General features: G+C 36.9%; 1 protein-coding gene across 6 annotated transcripts in view; it reads right to left on the bottom strand.

Moving 5' to 3' along the window:
* FHIP1A (FHF complex subunit HOOK interacting protein 1A) overlaps positions 1-23,604 on the bottom strand; it is a 363,684-nt gene that overhangs the window by 121,305 nt on the left and 218,775 nt on the right. For all 6 annotated transcript variants that reach the window (XM_074274292.1, XM_074274294.1, XM_074274295.1 and 3 more), the window contains one exon: positions 16,486-17,112. In XM_074274292.1, coding sequence (XP_074130393.1) covers positions 16,486-17,112 — 627 coding nt within the window. The remainder of the gene's footprint in view (positions 1-16,485; positions 17,113-23,604) is intronic.

The raw sequence follows: 23,604 nt of genomic DNA, 5'->3' as shown, positions 1-23,604 counted from the left end.
GAACAAGCTTTTATTAAGTACCTACCAGGTGCCAGACACCAAACTAGATGCTGTGGGTTGAAAAAAAAAAAAAAGAAAGAAAGAAAGAAATCTGCTCCAAGGAAAACTGCATTGTAATAAGGGAAATAAGTGTGTATATACATATACATATACATATACATATATAATATAATACAGAATAAATATTTAAAATTCTACTGCTTTAAAATATATAGAAAAAACTACATTAAATCAGTCACAAATGAACATCCATAAGTTTGTAAATGCATAGCCATGCCTTAGTGACTTCAGCTGCTTACATATATGTACATTCAGTGAAAATGGGGATAAAAGAAACTGAATCAAATTTATAAGATTACAAGTCACTCTTCATTTGATAAATAGTCAAAAATGATATGAACAGGCAGTTTTAAGAAGAAATCAAAGCTATTTAGAGTCATATGAAAAAATGCTCTAAATCACAATTGATTTTGGAAATATAAATTAAAACAACTCACCATCACATACCTATCATATTGGCTAACATGACACTAAAGGAAAATGACAAATATTGGCAAAAAAATATGAGAAAATTTAGATACTTATGCCCTATTGGTGGAGTTGTGAACTGATCCAAATATTCTGAAGAATAATTTGGAACTAGGCCCAAAGGGCTATCTAATTGCACATACACTTTGACACAGTAATATTACTATTGAGTCTATATTCCCAAAGAGATCAAAGAAAAGGAAAAAGGATCTATATGTAGAAAAATATCTATAGTAGCTTTTTTCATGGTGGCAAAGAACTGGAAATTGAGGGAATGCCCCTCAACTGGAGAATGGCTAGACAAGTGATGACATATGATTGTGATGGAATATTATTATGCTACAAGAAATAAGGAGCAGAAAAACCTAGGAAGATTTACAGGAACTGATGCAAAGTGAAGCAATCAGAATCAGGAAAACTTTGTATACAGTAATAGTAATATTGTATATGATCAACTATGAATGTCTTAAACTATTCTCAGAAACTTAATGATCTAAGATAATTCTGAAGGACTTGTGAAGAAAAATGCTATCTCCCTCCAGAAAAAGAATTGACAAAATCTAAATAACGATTGAAGCATACTTTTAAAAATTTTTTCTTTGTTTTCTGGTTTGTATTTTCTTTTTCAACATGGCTAATGGGAAAATTTTTGTACAATTTCACATGTATAATTGATATCATATTGCTAGCCTTCTCAATGGGTAAGGGAGAGATTAGAGAGAGAAAATTTGGAAATCAAAAAAATTTTTAGATGTTTAAAAAGTTTTCACAATATACGGGGGGGGGGGGGATTAGGAAAATAATAGCACCTACCTCCCAGGATTGTTAAAATTGTTTAAATGAGATAATAATTGTTAAGCATTTATTGTGACACACAGTGAGCTATAAAACTGTTGTTGCTGTTATTATCACATTAGCTTGTATAAAAAATTATGCTGAAAAAAGAACCATCTTACAATCTTTTAAGAGAACAATGTTCTTCCAAATCACAGTCTGTAAAACCAATCATCAAATATTTATTAAGTCCCTACTGTGTGTGCCAAGAACTGTACTAAACTCTAGATTTAAAAGAATTTAAAAAAAGGGAAACCCCTCACTCACAAGGAGTGTATGTCCTAATAAGGAAGATAAGTACACATAAAAATACATACATAATAAATATAAAGTTGATCAATGCAAATATAGACAAAGTAGTTAAATACAAAGTCATTTGAAAGAGAGGACATTAGCAGCTAGGGGGATTAGGAAAAGATTTCATACAGGGAATAATGTCTGAGTTGAACCTTAAAAGAAAAAAAGACAAAGAGAAGCCCCCATCCCTCCTAAAATTATTAAAAATAATTTTCTAGTGATCCTATGATAAACTTCCCCACATAAGTCCTGTAAATATAGCTTCTAGACAATAGGAATAGTTTCATTCTTTCTCTTTCTATCTCCATATATATATCCTGGAATATTTAACACTTGTTGGTTGACCAGTATTAGCTTCTGTTTTGTTTAGCTGCAGAAATATTAGTAGACAATTAAAATATCAGAAATTCCCTTCTCCGTGAATTTTGGGGTGACAAAAGTATAGGAATTCCTCTGTCCTCTCCTTCCTCTCTCTTTGTCCATGCTGTCTTTCTTAGTTTACTCAGATGTTAAATGAAGAGACTGAATTAAATGACTTTGAAGACTTCAACTAATTCTAAACCTATGATACTCTAATCCAGTGGTCCTCAAACTTTTTAAATAGGGGCCAGTTCACTGTCCCTCAGACTGTGGGAGGGCCGGACTATAGTAAAAACAAAAGCTCACTCTCTGTCTCCACCCCTCAGCCCATTTGCCATAACCTGGCAGGCCACATCTGGCCCGTGGGCAGTTGTTTGAGAACCCCTGCGACCCATATCTTTTTTAACATTATCCTTCCACTGCCTGTAATACTTAGGTCAGGTACAATCTCCTTCAAGAACACATTCACTAGCTAAAAATAATCCCCATTTCCTTGAACCTCTTAGGTCACTCTGCTTCATCTTTCCTACAGACTTAATCATTTATCATATAAGAAATATGAGTCTTATGCTAATAAGTCCTGTTTCATTTTCTCAAATCAGTATTTTAAAAATTTACATGATAATTTATTATATATTTAAAAGAAATACCAAGTTGTACGTTACAGAGTTGCAGGTTCATTTGCAATCATCTTTTTTATTATTGTGTTATGGCACTATTTTTTATTCTATAAATTAAAAATTAAGTAACACAAATTTAAAAATTAAAAATCAATATTTTGTGTGACCTGGTGTTTGAATGTATAAGAATCACAGAATTATCAGAGCTGCAAGGAATCTGAGAAATGACTTCTTTTGACAAGCACTATGCCAGGCACTAAGGAGAGTGACAAAACCTAGTGTCCCTGCCCTCAAAGAGCTAATTTTCTCCTCTCTCCACTGCTATTTATGAATTATTATAATAATAACCTAACAAGTATTCCCTACTGCTATTTCTAATTCATCATTTATATGATTGCCAGACTGATTTTACTTATAAAAGAAATGTAAATGGAACTCAAGAAAATAAATCAAGTGATATTAAGGATATTAGGAAAGAAAAAAAATTAAACGAATGGAAAAGGAGACAGAGACAAAGGGAGAGGGAAAGGAAGAAAGAAGAGGAAGGAAAGAGAGGGAGAGGAGGAAAGAGTGAAGGAGAGGGTGAGGGAAAAGGGTAGAGAGAGATAAGGGGGCAGGGAGGGAGAGAAAGAGGCAGTGAGAAGACAGAGGGGTAGAGAGGGAGAGACAGAGAGAGAGAGAGAGACAGAGAAAAAGGAAACAATATCGTTAAGAAAGGGCATCCTCCTGTCTTCTCCATTTGAACTAGACAAAATCACAAAACCATGCTGATTAAGGGCCACTTCAAAGTCATGTCATCTAGCTTCAAGACGGCTGTCATAACTGCCCTCTCCCATCTCGTCCCTCATTGACTTATAACAATCATTTTTTAAGTTTCTAAAGACCAAGAGAGTTGAATTTCTTTCTAGCACAGAAGGAGACATTTCATGGGCCTGGAATTGCCCCAGCATTTTTTAATGGTCTCTGGACAAGGCCACAGGGAAGTGTGGAAAGACGGAGCAATAGCAAAAGAAGCAGCAAATGTGGGACTCTCCAAAGGATCAACTCTATGCTTGGTAGTAGCTGGAGCCTTTTCTTCTCCCAGTTTTACCCTTCAAAAGGATGAAATCGTTGGAATGAAGGCGAATTTACTCACTACAAAGACCAGTATCTTCCATACTCAAGGTTTTCCTACTATTTTTAAATGTGCTTATTGTTTCTTTGTAATTTCTAACAATGGTATTCTAAATAAACATAAAATTATTTTCATTGCAACCTGATCTTTTTCTTTTTCTTTTTTTTTTTTTTTTTTTTTTTTTTTTTTTTTTTTTTTTTTTTTTTTGGCTATAGAGACAGAAGGAGGGAAAAACCTATAGCTCACTGCCTACACAAAAAGAACTATCAAAAGTGCTAGTATATACAGGACCTTTCTATCATTTGACCTCCATGGGGTATATGCCTAACAAAGAGATCACTAGGTCAAAGGACTTTATTATTTATTGTGAAAGTCTCCTAACTGGTCTTACCTCTAGACATTTTCTTCCTGGATGTCCATCACATGTGGCTGAATAAGTTGTTATATATAATTGTGATGGAGTATTATTGTGCTATAAGAAATGATAAGCAGGATGCTCTTAGAAAAACCTGGAAAGACTTACATGAATGATGCAAAGTGCAATGAACAGAACCAGATGAACATTGGATATAGTAACAATAATACTATATGATGACCAGCTGTGAAAAATCGCTACCATCAGCAATACCATGATCCCAGATAATTCTAATGGCCTTATGATGAAAAATCCTGTCATTTTCTAAAGAAGGGACAGATTAAAGCATACTTCTTTTTACTCTTTTGTTTTTCTTGGGTTTTATTTTGTCCTGTTTTCTTTCACAATATGACTATCATGCAAATATGTTTTGTATGTCTGTACGTGTATAACCTATATCAGATTGTTTGCCTTCTCAATAGGGGGAAGGAGAGGGAAATAAGAAAGAATTTAAAACTCAAAAGAAAATTTTTTAAAAATTTAAACAAATATTAAAAACTTTTTCTACATTGAGCTAAATTGGAGGAAAATAAAATACTAAATTCTTTAAAAAGATATTTTCCTATTCTATTTCATTCCTCACATAATCCCCCTAATTCACAACTCTAACCCCAAAGTCTTTAGTGGCCCATAAAATAAAATATAAATTCCTCAGCTTGGCATTTAAGCCCTTCCATGATCTAACTCCAAGTTATCTTCTCAGGATTACCTCACACTATTCCCCCCTCACACAACACATTCCACGTAACATGGATTCCTAATTGTTTTTCAATTTCAACTTGCCTTCTCCCATCTCTGTACATTCATGTAGCCTATCTCTATCCTCCCACTTGGAAACACTCTCTATATCTCAACCTATTGAAATATTTTTCATTCCTTTAAGATGTAGCTTATATAACCTCTTCCAAAGAGCTTCTCATAGCTGAGAGTGATTTCTCCATCCTTGACATTTCTTAAAATATTTTATCTAGAATTTGTCTTTGCCTTCATTCCATTCTATCTTGTTAATATATTCATTGTGTAAGGTTACTTTGTGTTTAAACTCAATTTTTGAGCTCCTCAAAGAAAGGGATTGAGAGTTTTTTTCATTTTTTCATTTTCATTTTTGTCTTATCACAGCTCCTTGTACATAGTAGACACTTAAATGCTACTGAATAAAAATAACCAAGTAATGGCAAGGAGTGGGTGAAATGAGACAGAAGGAAGATGAACAATTCAAAGAGAATGAACAAAGTCATGGAAGATGTGGAAGAGATTGGGATGGGATGAGCAAATACAAGGATTGGCTTAAACAAATAAAAAAATACCCTTACCTGACACACGTGGGAAAGAAAAGATAAAGACCAAGGATATTTCTTAGCTCTAAAGTATAAAAGAAGGGAATAAAAAAGACTGCTAAATTTCAAGTCATAGACCTGAGTTTGAATCTTAGTTTGGACCATGTACAAGTCTCATCTTCCTAAATTTTAATTTCCTCATTTATAAGACAAGAGAGTTAGTTTAGATGGCCTCTAAGGTCTCGTCCACTTCTAATTCTATGGTCCCATAATATTTTGCAAAGCTTGAGACCAACCACAGCAACACTAATAGCTGCTGCTTACATTACAGATGAAAAAGTGATTATCTTTGAAGGAGGAATGGGGAGTCAGTGAGGGGAAAGAGCAGCCTCTAAGAGTCACCAATTATCAGGAAGAAAAATGGTTGGGATTTTTGTGTTTCGATACATGAAATCCTTTTAGTCTCATTCCCACCTTAATGCGTGTCCTGCCAGGGTAAATGCCTGGGAACAGGACCACAATTATTCCTCTGTGCTAAGCTGGGCAAACAAGACTGTGCCATAATTCTCAAGTTGATTCATACAATTAAGCCTTTCATACATAGCACACCCTACCTAATTATGTTGACCATGCACTCAACTTGGCCTCTTAATCCAAGATCCTACAAACAAAGTCTGTATTTTGGCCTTCCCTTATGGGAGGTGAAGAGTGAACAGAAGCTACAGAGACCCACATCCTGCTATGTCAGCCATTGCTTTATCTTGGGTCTATAAAAGAAACTACAACACTGATGAGATTTTGCTCTATTGACATACCTGGCACAAGAGGTATTTTGGAATTATAAGCAAAAGCTTGAATGCGTCCCTCTGTTCCCTACTCAGTTCTAAAACAATTTATTCCATTCAATTCAAAAAGTATTTTCTATAAACCTAGTATGCTCCAGGAACTATGCTAGGGAGCTGGCAATATAAGGAAAAAATGAAAAAGAAATATTTCCACCATCAACAAGCTTGCACTCCACTAAAAAACCAAAATGTAAAGATTAATAAAAATGATTTGAGGAGAGAGTGCACTAACAAGTAGGACATCTGGACAAGATTTCTCATTGGAGGTGATCCCTAAATTGAGTTTTGCAGAATACAAGAAATTTCCACAGATGAGGGTTAAAAAGGAATGTATTCTAGGCTTTGAGAACATCTCAAAGAATGGTCCAGAGAATCCTGGGGGTCTCTGAGATTCTTACAAAAGGTCTACAAATTCAAAATCACTTTTTATTTCAATATGGTAAATAACTATAAATATGACCCACATAAACAAAAACTCTTTGGGCAGATCCCTAGTGATTTTTAACAGTATAAAGATACTGAGAACAAAAGTTTAAAAAGCACTGATTTAGTAATACCTGAAGGTAGAAAATAGAGTACCAAGTTCAAGAAATAATAAAAAGACCAGAGTGGAACTGGATTGGATAGAATATGAAGGGAAATAAGGTGAAAGAAGCCTGGAAAGATAAAATAAATTCATATTGTGCTGAGGGATTTGTATTTTATTCTGGAAGCAATAGTCTTTATAAAGATTCTTAGACAGGATACTGACATAGGTGTTTCCAAGATGTATGGAGAATGGATTAGAGAAGTGGAAACTGAAAGTTCAACTAGACTATTGTGAGAGACATGATGATGACCTTAAAATAGTTAGAATAATGGTCCTAAGAATAAAAAGATAGGAAACAACAGATGATATTCTATTGAAATAAAATGAACAAGAAAATAGCAAGCTAAGGGAATGGAAGAGCCATGGACAGCTCCAAGGTTATGAGTCTGGATGATCAGAAGTACGGTATTGTGCTCAAAAGAAATAAGGAAACCGGAGTAAAGGATGAGTTGGAGGCATGTGGAAGATGCATTTCATTTTGGACATGGGGAGTTTGAGATGGGTATGGAACAACATCCAGGTGGCGATGTCTAGTACACAGTAGCTGATGCAGGATTGAAGCTCAGAAGAGAGAGGAATGAGGGCCCGGAAGCAGACAATTTTCCTCCAAGATAACATATTTAACAGAGAATACTTTGATTACAACAACCTTGCACATAGTGGGAGCTCAATGAATATCTATTCATTTGATTCTCTATGCATCAGTGAATTAGAGCTAGCATTTGTATGAAAATTAATTCTGAAAAGCAGAGTTTAAAAACTTTATGCACCATAAAATTGTCTCTTTAAATACTCTAAGAAAGTCTTTATTTTTTTTTCCCAAGTGAAAGACGATTGCACTCCCGGCTGCAAAACAGACTAAAATTTGATGACAAATCACCACATCTACAAAAGAACAACTGACAGAGAGCCTTCTGTCTCATGTACAGGTAAGGCGAAATCTCCCCACAACCACATTCATACTTCCTTTAAAAATCACCAAGACAATATTACACAGATTTTGTTTCAGCTTAAGAGAGCTTTAATTAAAAAAAAAAAAAAAAAGTGGGAAGGAGAAAAGTGTCTCCATTTATCTAGCAAGTCAGACACCACAATGAGTAATAGCTGCCAGAAAGAATAACTAGTATTAGAAACCCACACTATTACATAGGAGGCAAAATCCAACAAATGAGGCAACAGCCATAGAATCCATGACCTCAGAATTGTGGGTATGAACAAGTAAGGTGAATAAGAGATGCTAATATGAGAGGAAAAGCATGACCTCACCTGTATCCTTGAGACAGTAGAATAGGAATATATGGCTGGAATATAGCTATTGAGGGGGATGTTTTCTTTAAAAAACCAAAAAAGATTAAGGGGTAGAAACGGAGTGAAATAGCACTACATGTTTAAAATGTAGAGATTTGAGGAAATTGAGAAATAAGAAAAGGGAACCATAATAGAGTCCAATAGAGAAATAAACATAAAAGATAATCACCAATTATACAACAGACCACTTGGACAGAAGGAGAAAATAATAAACATGTGGAACAATGATCATGTGAACATCTGTTAGAGTGTTCTCTGAGCCAAAGTGAAGAAATATTAATACCATGACATTTTGTTCTTTAAAAGATGGAAGACAAGGTGAACCAAACATCTGCACCTGATTCTCAGCTCCAAGGGAAAACTGGCTGGTGAACCACAAGCAAAGAGGAAGCAAAAATCTCACCTTTTTGTTGTTGTTCTTCTATTGTTTAAGTAGTGTCTGATTCTTCATGACCCCATTTGGAAAACTGAGGCAGACAGGGTTAAGTGACTTGCCCAGGATCATGTAAACTAGTAAGTTAGTTTTGAATTAAAGAAAATGGATCTTCCTGACTCCAGGCCCAGTGACTATCCACTGCACCACCTAGCTACCCTTAAGAATTTCCCCTTAGGATTTGTAATAGAGGATTTGCAGGCAGTCAGATACTGTACTCAGGTACTCAGAAGAATGGATTTTAAAGGTTTCATAGAAATGAAGGAGAAGATCCTATAGCCTAAAAGTTTGCAAGCAAAGTCAGTTGAAGAGGAAATTCTCAAAATTCTCTTTCAGTAATCTTTACTATGGGAGATGACTGTCTGGGAAAGGATTGGGGAAGGTACAAAAAAATGGAAGTGATACAAAAACAAAAGATAACAAAATTACTATTTTTTAAAGCTATGCATTGGGTGTCATCCATTATCTTAGCTTTTTCTTTTCTTCTTTATCTCCTATGTCATTTTGAGAATTATCTTTTTAGTCGTTATCATTTCTTTTCAGCTTCCACTCATTTTGAATATTAATACTTCTCACATAGTCCCTACAGGGCTTTGCCAAGGATAGTAAGGGAAAGGAATGAAGGATAGCATAATAATAAAAATTCACATACAACTTTTAGTTTTCTAAAGCATTTTATATATGTTATCTTATGTGGTTAATGCAGCAATACTGTGAGATAGATAATAATATCTATCTCACTTTGAAGAAGAAGCAGCTGTCGCTTAAAGTAACTTTCCCAGGATGGCATAGCCATTAAGTGTTTGAATTAGTATTTGAATTCAGGTCTTACAGTATCCATGACACGGTGCAGTAAGGACGACATCAGAATCATTAATATTCTAAATATGCTCATGCTAATAATTTTTAAATATTTCTTAAAACTCTATAGATGAGAAAAATGAAAGAAAAGGTAGGATGATGGATGACAAAAAGACAAAAGTACTCAGCTCTTATTTTACTTTGGTTTTCTCTGCCAACAAGAAAACACTTTGAATTGGAAAGCACAGAACAAAAATTATTAATAGTGACGTGAAACTCCTCCCAAAATATTTAGATCAAATTGTTAAGCTTGTTTCAATGACTTTTTTAAAGAGTATTTTTGACAAGGTAATTCAGGTCAACTCCAATATGGAGAAAACCATCTGCATGCAGAGAGAGGTCTATGGGGATTGAATGTGGATCACAATAAAATATTTTCACCTTTTTTCTTGTTGTTTGTTTGCTTTTTTTTTCTTTCTCATTTTTTTTTCTTTTTGATCTGATTTTTCTTGTGCAGCATGATAAATGGGCAAGTATGCTTAGAAGAATCGTACATGTTTAACCTATATAGGGTTACCTGCTGTCTTGGGAAGGGGGGGACAGGGAGAAAGAAAAATTTAAAACACAAGGCTCTGCAAGGGTGAATGTTGAAAACTAACTTTGGATGTATTTTGAAAAATTAAAAGCTATTTTTAAAAAGCATTTTGATATCTATACAGCAATATAATTGGTTTATTTTGTAATACTCTATTTTGTATCTTATTCACTTAAAAACATTCTTTTATGAAGGGGTCCATAAGCTTTACCACAACAACAACAAAAAAGGGTGAAACTATTTTGATAATTATATATCATGATAAGTAGTGTCTTTTGCAATGATTTCAGACACATGATGAAAAATGTGATGAAGCATGTTATTCATCTCCCAACAGAAAGGTGATGGAGTCAGGGGAGCAGGCTGAAACATATTTTTGGGCATGGCCAAAACAGGAATTCTTTTTGCCTGATGATGCATATTTGTTACAAGAGTTTTATTTTTCCCTTTTCCCCCACCGGTTAGAGAGAGGAAGGAGAGAAAGAAAAATTTTCTTTCATCAAAAAACATAGGATTAATTTAAAAAAAAAAAAAGGTTTGGCATTTGTGATTGCTGAGCTATTATTTTCAGCTAAATGAATATTTACGAAAGGGTTAAAAACTTACACTTACAACAGAAACAAAAGGTCAACCTGGGCTAAGGGGCACTTTGTAACTTCTTTGTGGGGTTGCTATGGCCAAAGAATTCATCACCAGTCTACTGGAGATAAGCCTCTTTGGTCTTTGGAAAGCAGACTCAGCTTGTTCAGCATTATGGAAATTCTTATACTTTTCAGACATACTTTTCAGGAACCAGATATGTGATGAGGCACAGGGGCAAAACCTCTCTGGAGTTAGAACCATTCAGAAATAGAGGGGCTGAGCTTGGAAAGGTAGCAGGGCACCTTTTCTGTGAGGTGATTTCTTAGATATGTCACAAAGGGGATTTCTTTACAGATATCAATTAAATTAGTGAGTCTACATGGTACCTTCCAACTCCAGGACTGAATCATCACACCAGAGGAAGTGACAATAATGATGACAATGATAGTCATTTATTAAACATTTACCGTATCCAAAGCACTGTGCTAAACATTGGGGATACAAAGAGAAAAGTAGATATATAACTCCTGCTCTCGAGGAAATAATATTCAAATGGAAGAGATCATATGTAATAATAATAATAATAGTATTTACAATAGCACCTTAAGTTTTACAAAATACTTGACAAATATTATTTCATCGAATCCTCACAATAACTCTATGAATTCAATGCTGTTATTATCCCATTTTACAGATGAAAAAAATTGAGGCAGAAAGAAGTGAAACGTCTTCAGTCCCACAGCTATTAAGTCTCTGAGGCAATATTTGAACTTTGGAGTCTTCCTATAATTCTCAAGTTCAACATTCTATCCTCCACACCACCCGGCTGACAGGAAAATATGAAAGGACCCCAGCTCCATTACTCTTTTTAGATATGCATAGTTAGATTTTGTTTCTTATCACCAAAAAAAACTGTTAATGAACACAAAATACCATGAAACAAGACTTAAAGAGATGGAAGGTCATGGCTTAGGAGAAAATGTGAGGTCCAGATTTCCTAAGTTACTCTGCACCAAGTAGGGAGGGCTTCAGCTTGACCATCACACCAAAAATGAATGGCTAAAGAATCAAGTACACTTGTGTTAAGGAGGGAGGTCTCTTGGAAGGCTGCAGGAAAGCCAACAGTCTAAAATGAGAAACTCTCAGTTACATCCCGGGCTCTGACCGGCAGATGGACACAATGGAGAGGGTTTAATGTCAGATAAGTCTTGGAAATTCCTCCTCTGATATCTACTAGCAACATAATCGTGGGCAAAATTCTCATCTCTCTGAGCTTCAGAAAACTCTTAGACACTTAAGTCAGAGATTGGGGTAAAATCTCCATCCATGAAGGGAATTCCCACCAATGGGCAAAAATCTCAGGTCCTTGATGCGATTTATGACCAAATATCTGGAGCCTCGGTCCAATCCCATTACTCATCAACATCTCATATAATTTCCTCAAATGGGAAATAAACCTAGAGTGATGATAATACCCAACCTTGGCAGCTTGTGGTCCCGGCGCCTGAGATCTTGTCTTTGAACTTTAAAGGTCTTCGGGTATCCCATTCATTTTTAGCAAAAGAGCATTAAGATATTCCAGCAGATGGTTTCTTTCTGAAGTTGGCAGTCACACACCTGGTGGGGACTATTTGATACAACTCTCCAAAACAAAAGGCCTCATAAATTTGGGATGAGATCAACAACTTTCTATCTGCATCCATGTGCCTAAAGGTCAGCTGTTCTCATTTGCATGTGTTGATTTACAGATCCTTTTGGGGGAACGAATTGCTAGGGCTAAAACTATTTCTGTTTGATTTTTTTTTCTTTAATTAAATCTGCTGATAAGATCATCTAGTCTCCCAGCCATGTGCTAGCACTAAAATATTTCCTGCAGCAGAATGATTTTCTTTCCGTATTTCCTTGGGAAAGTGACAAACAAAGAACATCTTGAAGGTAAAAGCAGGTAAGTGTTCAACTTTTCCCACCTCCCTCCCCTTCCCAAAAAAAAAAAAAAAAAAAAAAAGTTCAAACAGCGGCCTAGTTTTCTAAAAGAGCCATTACTCTTAAAGAAGGCCGAAGCTAACACACTTTGACAATCATACTAATTAGGGAAAGCTTTTTGTCAATTGTGGTCCTCGGCTAGATAGTTAATAGAGTGAGCTTTTTATCTCCATTGTAAAGAGGCCTTGTTTTCTAAATTAAGTGTCAGATGTAATTATGGAAGCCAGAGTACAAATCAGATTATGGGATCTATCCTGAGGGGCACAACTTAACACAACCCAAGGCCAGATTCTTTTATGCCTTTTATTCAAATGGGGCCAGACCACGGCCCCCTGTTCTCCCCTAACCTTTAAAAATCAAGAATATAGTGTTTTTAAATACATTAAAAAAAAAAAAAAAAAAAAAAAAAAAAGGCAAGGTAATTCTGAAAACCTACAATGAAACCTGGCTATAGCATAGGAACTGATTTCACACACACACACCCCCCCCCAGTGTTATATATGTTGCAGAGGAGTTATCCTACAGACCCTCCCTTGGCGATGAGCCCTGGTATCACTCATCCCTTCTTTAATAGCAAAGTTATGCAGCTCTATTCTCAGGAAAGCAGAAGCCAGTTTCAATCCCTATTTACCTTGCAGGCTGTCTTACTTTTAACATTTTTTTTTCATATAGCAATATTTTTCTTAGATCACTAAAATATATGGTGGCAGTTAACTACTAAGGCGGTTTACCAATAAACACCATCATGCTAAAGCAATATATCCCCACCAAAAGGAAAAGCCTCCTCTTTCTTTCTTTCTCTCTCTCTCGGTCTCTGTCTCTCTCTGTTTCTCCCTTCTCTCTGTCTGTCTCTCCCTCCTTTCCTCTTTCCCTCCTTCCCTCTCCTCTCTCCTCCTTCTTTCTCCCTCTTGCTCTCTCTCTCCCATTCTCTTCCTCTTTCTCTCTGTCTCTGTTTCTCTCTCTCTCCTTCTCTCTCCCCATTTTCTCTCCTTCCCTCTCTTTTTCTCTCTCCTTCTCTCTCTCCCCATTTTCTCTCTCTCCTTCCCTCTCTCTTTTTCTCTCTCTCTCCTTCTCTCTCTCCCCATTTTCTCTGTCTCTCCTTCCCTCTCTTTTTCTCTCTCTCCTCTCCTTTCCCCACTTTTTCTCTCACTCCCTCCCCCCTCACTACCTTTCCCTCTCTCTTTCTCTCTCTCTCTCCTTTCTCTCTTTCTCTCCCTCCTTCCTCTCCATTTTCTCCATTCTCTCTCTGTCTCTGCTTCCCTTCTCTCTTTTTCTCTTCCCTCCTCGTTCCCTTCTCTCCCCCATTCTTTCTCTCTCTCCCCCATTCTCTCTGTCTCTGTCTCTCCTTCTTTCAGAGTCTCTTTCCATCCCTCCCTCCCCTCTCTCTCTTTCCTTCTCCCTCTCCCTCTCCCCACACCCCCATTGACTGGAATTCCTTCTCTAGTCCAAGCTGAAAATGTGACACCCACTCACGGCCCAATCTCACTACCAATAAGCCCAGGAGCTTTGTCCTCCCCTCTTTAGCCCCCTTGCCTCTCCTTGGGCAGTCTGGTGACTTCCCTTACTCCAGCCCCCCACTTTTCAGGGTCTGCCATATTGGTACCAGAATTAGGATGTCACCTTTCCCGTAGCTCAGAACTCTCTAGCTCAAACAATCCATGAGGTTCAGCCTCTTAAGTAGAAAGGATTATGAGGAATGGGTTCTCATATCTGGCCCAGCTTTAATTTCAAATGAACAGAAAGTATTGAGTAATTAGTCATGTGAGGCTGGTTATTGATTCTCAACCTGAAAGCAAATCCTATCGCATTTCATAATTAGCAATGAATCTACTCCATCCACTTCGTGTGCCTTATAGCAAGGAACTGCTATCTGCCCATTTCCAAACCATCCACCTACATCTATATATATACAATTCTACTTAAAGTGATCCGACAAAACATGACATATTGGAGGATTCAAAGGGCCAATGTAAAAGAAAAAAAGTCTTTTCTGTGAATCAGGAAGAAAAGGTGGGGAAGTAAGAGGATCTGTCTAAAAACTGCCTAGCTACTCCTGGAAGTAATAGATAAATTCTGAATCTATCCAGTTAAAATCTTCTCAGCCTTCAAAATATCAACACATTTCCTGAATCCTACATGAATCCGAAAAGGACTACCATATGGAATTGGTACCTGGGGTGTCCCAAAAGTCTTATTGCAGTTTTAAGCTGTTTAAGTATAAGCAGTTTAAGCTTATTGAGAATTATTCCAGAATTTAATATATACTTTTAACATGTTTGACATATACTGGATTACTTGCCATCTAGGGGAGGGAGGGAATGGAGAGAAGGGGGAGAATTTGGAACACAAGTTTCTACAAGGGTCAATGTTGAAAAATTATCCATACACATGTTTTGAAAATTAAAATCTTTAATAAAAAAATTTTTTAAAAGAAAATAACTCCACAGGAGAGCTGAAGCCTTATGTTATTGCCTCATTAACAAGTAAAGAGGGAGCTGAATCTGGTCAACTCTTGTCTTAGAGGTCTACACTTTGCTTCATTATATGTCAAGGAGTGAAACTGCATAGGGAAACTGCCAGGCTCTTCCTAGTGGCCATAGCACTTCCTTGTTCATGAAACTTTGAGGGTTCCCCTTTGCTTTTAGGATAAAATGCAAACTTGAGTCTGACATTTAAAAATCTTCACAATGTGGGTGCAGCATAGCATTCTATACTAATGACAAATTAAATGCATCGAATGAGATAATATCTGTAATATGTTTAGCACAGCGCCTGGCATAATGGTAGATACTTAATAAATGCTTGTTTTCTTCTTTTTTCATTTCTCCTCTAAACTCTAGCCAAACTAGCACACAGACTAGCAGCTCTGAGACCCTGCATCCATTTCCTACCTTCATGCCTTGCACAAGCTACCTCCCATGGCTGAAATGCCCCGTCCCAAGGAAACTCTAAAGCCCAGCTCAAGCGCTATTTGTCCAATCATCATGTATTTCCTTCATGGATATCCAATAGTTATTACACTTCTCCTAAACTCATCCTCCTTCCCACATCCCAAGGAGAATTTTTAAAAAAGGAATCTCTCATTTGTGTATTTCTTTCCTTAGCTCCTAGAACATGGTAGCAGTTTAATAAATTCACGTTGATTGATTAATCATTAATTGCTTAATAACCTACTATGTGAGAATGTTGAATTTTTTTTTCTTTCCTTAAAACCATAGTGCCCTGGCAAGATTTGGAGTCAAAGAGTCTCGATCCACTGCCAGTACCAAGTCCTCTCTCTCCAGCTCTAAATTTTCTCACATGCAAAATGAGGGGGAATTAGACTTTGTATGTAGCTTCTAAAACCTAATGGATTAGTGGTCCTCAATGCAAGCAAATCAACTAATATTTATTAGGATCTAACATATGTCAGAACCGAGGTAGGCAGCGAAGAGACAAAGACCAAAATTTAAAAGTCCGTGCTCCTGTGAATTGGTGATGTTGCCTGTGTGGAGGCCGCTGGCCAGCGTCTTCAGGCAGAGAATGCCCCCAGAGAAGCAGTGAATAAAAAGAATGCACGTTTTATTGATCTTTCATGATTTGCACTATTGGAACAAACTATAAACCGTTTCCTAACGGAATATATATGGAACTTGAAAGCCAGGAGGGGGAAAATGGTAACACAAATCTCTCCTTTTCCCAGGTTGCTGTGTTTAGGGAGAGATTTCTCAGCCAAATGGCAGGCGAATTCAGCTCTTTCTGTTCTCACCAACACTGTCTTCCCCAAAGGCCCAGCATCTTTCATCGCTGGACGTGAAGCAAGAAACAAGGTAGTTAAAATAAGGAAAGGAAAAGACTGATGGGAGCTGACGCAGGATGGGGAAGAATAACTGGAAAGCAGAGAGGACCCCAAGCAGAAACTTACGGGACAGAAGTAGGTGTTCTCCACGATGTGGTTGGCCACCACGCTGTTCTCGGCTGAGAGGGCCATGATGAAGAGGAGGGCATCCCGCGCCTGCTGGCCCACTGTTCCCTCCCGATGAATGAAGGGGATGAGAAGGGAGAAAATGAGGAAGTTGGCAGCTCCTTGATCCTCACTGGTATGGAAAAAGAGCTCCAGAATGGACGGGTCTTTGGCTAAGATGCAGCAGAGCTGATTGAGCAGCACGACCAGCTCCCCCTCGACAGCCGGCGTGGCCGTCCCAGAGCAGGAGCTCAGCAGCATCATCAGGGGCTTCAGGATGGGCTTGTGGTGCAGCAGCGGCTGGTGGGACTGGGTCACCAACATCTCGTACATCTTCAGCTGCTCGATCTTCGTTTCGTCGGTGAATTCTCGCCGCAAGCTCCAAAGGAAGAGCTTCTCCATGATGTTCTCGGAGACCACAAACTCCAGGATGGGGCCCATGGCAGCGTCCTTAGCCTGCTCTTCGATCAGCAGGAAAAGCATGTGTTCTACATAATTCTGGACGGCACTGGCCTCGTCTGGAGGGATGGAGCCGTATTTTGCCTGGGCGTTTTTCAAAGGGTCGTGTTTCTCCAAGATTTTCACAACCTGTGCCAGAACAACACAGAATACAAATAAGTGTATTTGTGGAGAGGAGGGGAAAGGGGAATGGAAAGAGATCCTCTACCAGTGAAATCATGAATCCAAAACTGAACAACTAAAAACTCCAGAATTAACCTCATTCTTAGCACAATAGTGAGGAAAAGGAGAACAAAAAGAAGCTGAAATTTATTTAGCTTAAGGTTGCATGTTATTTCATTGGATTCTCAGAATTTTGCAAACAAGTGTTGCTATTATTCCCATTTTACAGATGAGAAACTTGAGGCTAAAAAAGATTAAGTCACTTGCGTGGGCAAATCAACAGTGTCTAGGGCTGGATTTGAACTCAGACTTTCCTGACTCCAAGTACATCATTTTTACCCGCTGTACTACTCATCATCATCAGCATCATCATCATCACTACCACCATTACTTTTGTTATTAACATTATTACTGGATAGATCCATTCTGGAGCTGAGAACTTCAAAGATGGAGTATGCGATGCATTTTCCTTTTCAGTGGCCCCCAGCCAATAAAAAAAAAAAAAAATGTTGGGAGGCCCTGCTCTAAACCAGTTTCTTGCTCACATCCTCTTAAAGCACAGACTCACAATAATGCTTAGTCGGCCCAAGGCTTTGATTTAATTGGTGACTTTGTCTTGGATCTTTCAGTTTGCCTTCTCAGCGCCTTGTTAATTGGGGCAGGCTAATTTCACCACTCCTCTGGCACAATGCTATATCTCATGAGTTGTAACAGATTCTGTACCTATGCTAGAAAATGAGAACAGATGACCGTGAGAAGCAGCCTGACACAGTAAAAATGAGTGCTGGATTTCAGGTCAAAACTCAGCTCTACCACTCACTAGCTGTGTGATATTGGGTAGACCTTTCTGGACTTTGGTTTCCCCAAATATAAATTTCAAAAGTGCTAGACTACTCGATTTCTTAATCTTTTAGATTTCTAAATCTCTGATCCTATGATCCCAATTTACCCCAGTATTAAGTTACCCCAAACTCTACAAGAGGCAAAATATACCATTTCCTAAGTGCTATAAAATTACTGGTCATGATTATCTGCTAGATGCTCTGCTACCTTTTTCTGAGAGTATGGATAACTTCATAATAATAACACTCAATGCTTAATGATGACAAAATGTTTTGCATATATCATCTCATTGATCACTTATAAGATTAATGAATTCATTCCAACTGGAAAAAAAAACTAAAGAAACTCTAGATGAAGCCTTTGGGCACTAGAAGAATTAAGAGGTGGCCAACTCTGCGGTGGTCTTGTCACTACACTACGCCAACAGAGTTACTTTGGGGCCACTTTTACTCAAAGTACTTTTCCAAATTCGGCATCATCAGGCACATCTCAATAAACTGTTCCTCTTCCTTACAAATACGCCGTACCTCCAACCAGAAGGCTACAGGGATCTCCCTCATGCCCAATAGGAACCTTGATTCTCTCCTCACACCAGCTGGAAACTTTGATTTCCTCTATTCTTCCTTTATTCTGAGAGTCTACAATACTAAGAAGATGAATCACGTCACCACACTGTTCCAAAGGGAAATGTCAAGATAAGTTGCATTGAACAGTGTCTATGGCTCCTTTCAGTTCAAAATGGTACGCTTGTTTTATTATGTGTTTTTTAAATGAGCTTTGATTTTATTTGTTATAGAGAATTCCTAGTAAGGGAACTCTATTAATGGAAACTGGCACCTGTTCATCCATTTATAGTGTCGGAGAATTTGCCTGGGAACAGAGAGGTTAAGTGTTGTACCTAGAGGCAGCTGGCTGACTATATCAGGGGCAGACACCCTCCTCCAAGACTCAGAGCCTACTCTCTCTCTACTACATCTTGCTGTTTCGCCATCTTGTGGATGCCATCTTAAAAATTCCTGGCCTTCCAAGGCTTCATATTCTATAGAATGAAAAAAAAATTCCCTATTTTATCAGTTCTTCTGCTAAAGTTTTCTTTAGGCATGGGAATATTTTGGAAAATTTTTCACAAGTATGGTAAAACATCTACATCCAGACTTGTTTCTATTGTGAAAAGGCGTAGGGATATTCTTGAAAGATTTTTAAAGTTTCCTTTAGAAAGAACCTTTAAAATTATGCCAAAGAGGAGGGGAGGACCTTTTTCATGTAAGTCTTCCATGTAAGATAAACTAACCTAATTCCAACCTTAGATCCAAAAAAATAGACATGGAGAGGCTTTTCTATATGACATTGAGGCAGAAATTTCTTAAAAACCAGGCTGAAAAATCACCTCATTCGTTTAAAATTATACCCCTACATGTAAGTATAAGCAATTATAATTGTATTATATATGTTCACAACTACCTGTGTGTGTATATAATATATACATATAGAGACACACACAAAGTAGACCATATAGTAAAAACCATATAGTAATCATTTATCTAATCATGATTTACATTTCCCCAAATTTTTTCTTTAAAATTTCTTTTAAAATCTTCTTTTCTATTAAATGTTGAGTTCCCAGGAACGTGCACTGGGTCCTCAAAATTTTTTGTTCATATTTCATGAATAAAAGGAAGGCAGATTGTAATTTCATCTCCTCAGGGGTTTCATCTTCCATTCCTGTTGTGGGAACTCCTTCCTCAGCTGATCTGTCATTACTCCACAATTAAAGAGCACTAAAGATTTGACCATTCCTGACTCCAAAGATAGACCTCTACCAATCTAGCCAGGATACTTTTTTTTCTCCCCATTTAGTCCTGTACTAATAAATCTATTCCCGGGGCAACTAGATATCACAGTGGATAGGGTGCCAGCCCTAAAGTCAGGAGGACTGAGTTCAAATCTAGCCTCAGACACTTAATACTTCTTAGCTATGTGACCTTGGGAAAGTCATTTAACTCCAACTGCCTCAGGGGGGAAAAAATCTATTCTCTGGCTGGGTAAACCTAAAAAAGACACAGAAAATTAGACAGGAACTGATAATAAGTATAGTTTCTTTAGAGATGCAATTCAGCCCAAAACAAATCATGTATGCAAAACCATTGGATTAATGTTGAATTTCTCAAAGAATAATTTCTCAGACACTACACCCAGCCCTTCTCACCTACACCCAAAAATATTGAAAACTACAATAATAACAATAAAAATAAAAGCAGACATTCATATGTCACTTTAAATTTTACAAAGGCCTTTACTATTATCCCCATTTTTAAAAATAAGGAAACAGCCCCAGAAAGCCAAAGTGACTTATCTACAGCCAAACAAATAGTGTCAGGCAGGAGTGGGGCCCAGACCTCTCTCAGCTCCAAGTCTAGTTGTGTTCATACCATCTATCACACAGCCAGCTGCTATCATCATACTGTTCCTACCACCTCTACTAGTATTACCAATATTATTACTGACACTGTCATACTACTGTTACTACTAAAACTCCTATTATACTAATTTCTTTTGCTCCTACTATTCCTTCTCCTATTACCTACTACTATTATTATTACTACTACCACCACCACTACCTTACTACTAAAACTCCTACTACTCTAATTTCTCCTACTTCTGCTACTCCTTCTCCTATTACCTACTACTATTATTACTTCTACCATTATTACTAAAACTCCTACTACACTAATTTCTCCTACTCCTACTATTCCTTCTCCTATATTACTATTATAATTACTACTACCATTACCATTACCATTACTACTAAAACTCCTACTACACTAATTTCTCCTACTCCTACTATTCCTTCTCCTATATTACTCTTATAATTACTACTACCATTACCATTACCATTACTACTAAAACTCCTACTACACTAATTTCTCCTACTTCTCCTATTCCTTCTCCTATATTACTATTATAATTACTACTACCATTACCATTACCATTACTACTAAAACTCCTACTACACTAATTTCTCCTACTCCTACTATTCCTTCTCCTATATTACTATTATAATTACTACTACCATTACCATTACCATTACTACTAAAACTCCTACTAATTTCTCCTACTTCTCCTATTCCTTCTCCTATATTACTATTATAATTACTACTACTATTACCATCCGTTACTACTAAAACTCCTACTAAACTAATTTCTCCTACTTCTCCTATTCCTTCTCCTATATTACTATTATAATTACTACTACCATTACCATTACCGTTACTACTAAAACTCCTACTACACTAATTTCTCCTACTTCTCCTATTCCTTCTCCTATATTACTATTATAATTACTACTACTATTACCATCCGTTACTACTAAAACTCCTACTAAACTAATTTCTCCTACTTCTCCTATTCCTTCTCCTATATTACTATTATAATTACTACTACCATTACCATTACCGTTACTACTAAAACTCCTACTACACTAATTTCTCCTACTTCTCCTATTCCTTCTCCTATATTACTATTATAATTACTACTACTATTACCATCCGTTACTACTAAAACTCCTACTAAACTAATTTCTCCTACTTCTCCTATTCCTTCTCCTATATTACTATTATAATTACTGCTACCATTACCATTACTGTTACTACTAAAACTCTTACTACACTAATTTCTTCTACTCCTACTATTCCTTCTCCTATATTACTATTATAATTACTACTACCATTACCATTACCGTTACTACTAAAATTCTTATTACACTAATTTCTTCTACTCCTACTATTCCTTCTCCTATTACCTACTATTATTATAATTACTGCTACCATTACCATTACCATTACTACTAAAACTCCTACTACACTAATTTCTCCTACTTCTCCTATTCCTTCTCCTATTACCATCACATATATTAGCACCATTTCATGAGAAAATCAGCAAGGGTGTAAAAATGAACCCTTATAATTTAGCCCATCGTGTTCCACCATCTCAAATCAATGTAATCTATACAGCTGAATGTTTTGAACCCCTCCAGAAGGTTAGTCAGCCTTAGGGTAAACATACCCTGTAGTCAAAGCCAGAATGTAGTCACAACAGAAATAATGATGAATAAATTTCTAATTTAGGGTAGCCTTTTATACTTCCATTAATTGCTCTATTCATTTGTTTGAACTCAGTGCACTGCCCTCATTAGTGTCAATCATAAATGATAACTACCTGAACTCCAGAAGCATGTTTATGTTTCAGGAATCCTTCAGTAAGGAGTTCTCACAACATTTTTACATAATGACCAATATACTCAGGTCATAAGATGCTCACTTAAGCCAACAAATGATTATCCTTCCTGATTAACTTTAGTGTAAACAGAATGGTGAACCAAGAGATTACTCATCCCTCTTCCCTGCTAGGGAGATGAGTGTCTGATTGATGAATTTCCCTTGTCATTCTTCCCTGCTAGGCAGATGAGTCTCTATTCAATCTTGCCTTGCTGTGTACAAGCATGTGTGCATACATATGCATAGAGGCGCTCACACACCTGAGTATCAGCAGGAGATTATTTATATACTTGATTTGCTTTTTCACCAAAGCCACTGCTAAACCCAACACATACTAAATCCCCTGAATTGCTCATGCTAAGTAGTATCATGGGAGGAAAGAAAGTCACTCGGTGAAGTGTTCCCCAACTGTGCCTTTCACCTCTGGATATTCCATTCTCATTGACTTTCCTGTATCAGAATTTTACTAAATGTTTTCCTCTTAAGAAAAAAGCTTTAACACATATTTTACATCTGCTGTTCAGGATCGGATCGGCACGAGCCCTGGCCCTCTGAAGATTGCCTGATTCTGGGACAAGGCTGGACTTCATTACCGCCAAAGGTCCTCTGGTTATTAGAGCAAAACAAGTCCTTTGTAACCCCATCTGTCATCAAATCATTTATAATGAATACATCATCTTAAACTTAGATCTGGAACTCAGAGTCTCACTGGTGGAATATCAGAGCAAGAAGAGGTCTTACAAGTCAAGAAATCCAACTACCTCATTTTAAAAATAAGAAGACCAGAGAATGAGAATGTGAGAGTGCTAAGATCATTTACCCAGAATTAAGATGAGAATCCATGGTCTCTAACAATCCTGTCATCATCCAGTGCCATCATCATTAGACCACTGTTATAAAACTGGAGATTAAGGAGAGTCTTCTTCATTAATGGAGAACCCTGGGTTTAACTATTTATCTGTGTGACATTGCAATGGTCAATTCACCTCTCTGACTCAGTTTCCTCATTTGAAAAATAAGTCTTTTTGTTGTTGTTTGCATTTTGTTTTTTATTTATTTTCTTTCCTTTTTGATCTGATTTTTCTTGTGCAGCAAAATAATTGTATAAATATGTTTACATATATTGGATTTAACATATATTTAACATGTATAACATAAATGAAAAGAAAAATAACAGAGTTGAACAAGAAGGTCTTTACAGGAGTCTTCCAGATCCAAATCATATGATCTGTGTAAAAAAAAAAAAAAACATCTCCAAGAAAATTCTTCCCTATCATCTGTAAAGTCTTCAGCTCTACAAGCCAGCTATGGCAACAAGCAGATATTGAGAAAATCAATGAGG

The sequence above is a fragment of the Sminthopsis crassicaudata genome, chromosome 6, assembly GCF_048593235.1.
Source record: "Sminthopsis crassicaudata isolate SCR6 chromosome 6, ASM4859323v1, whole genome shotgun sequence".
NCBI classification, from domain to species: domain Eukaryota; kingdom Metazoa; phylum Chordata; class Mammalia; order Dasyuromorphia; family Dasyuridae; genus Sminthopsis; species Sminthopsis crassicaudata.
This window is presented reverse-complemented; position numbering and strand designations above follow the sequence as displayed.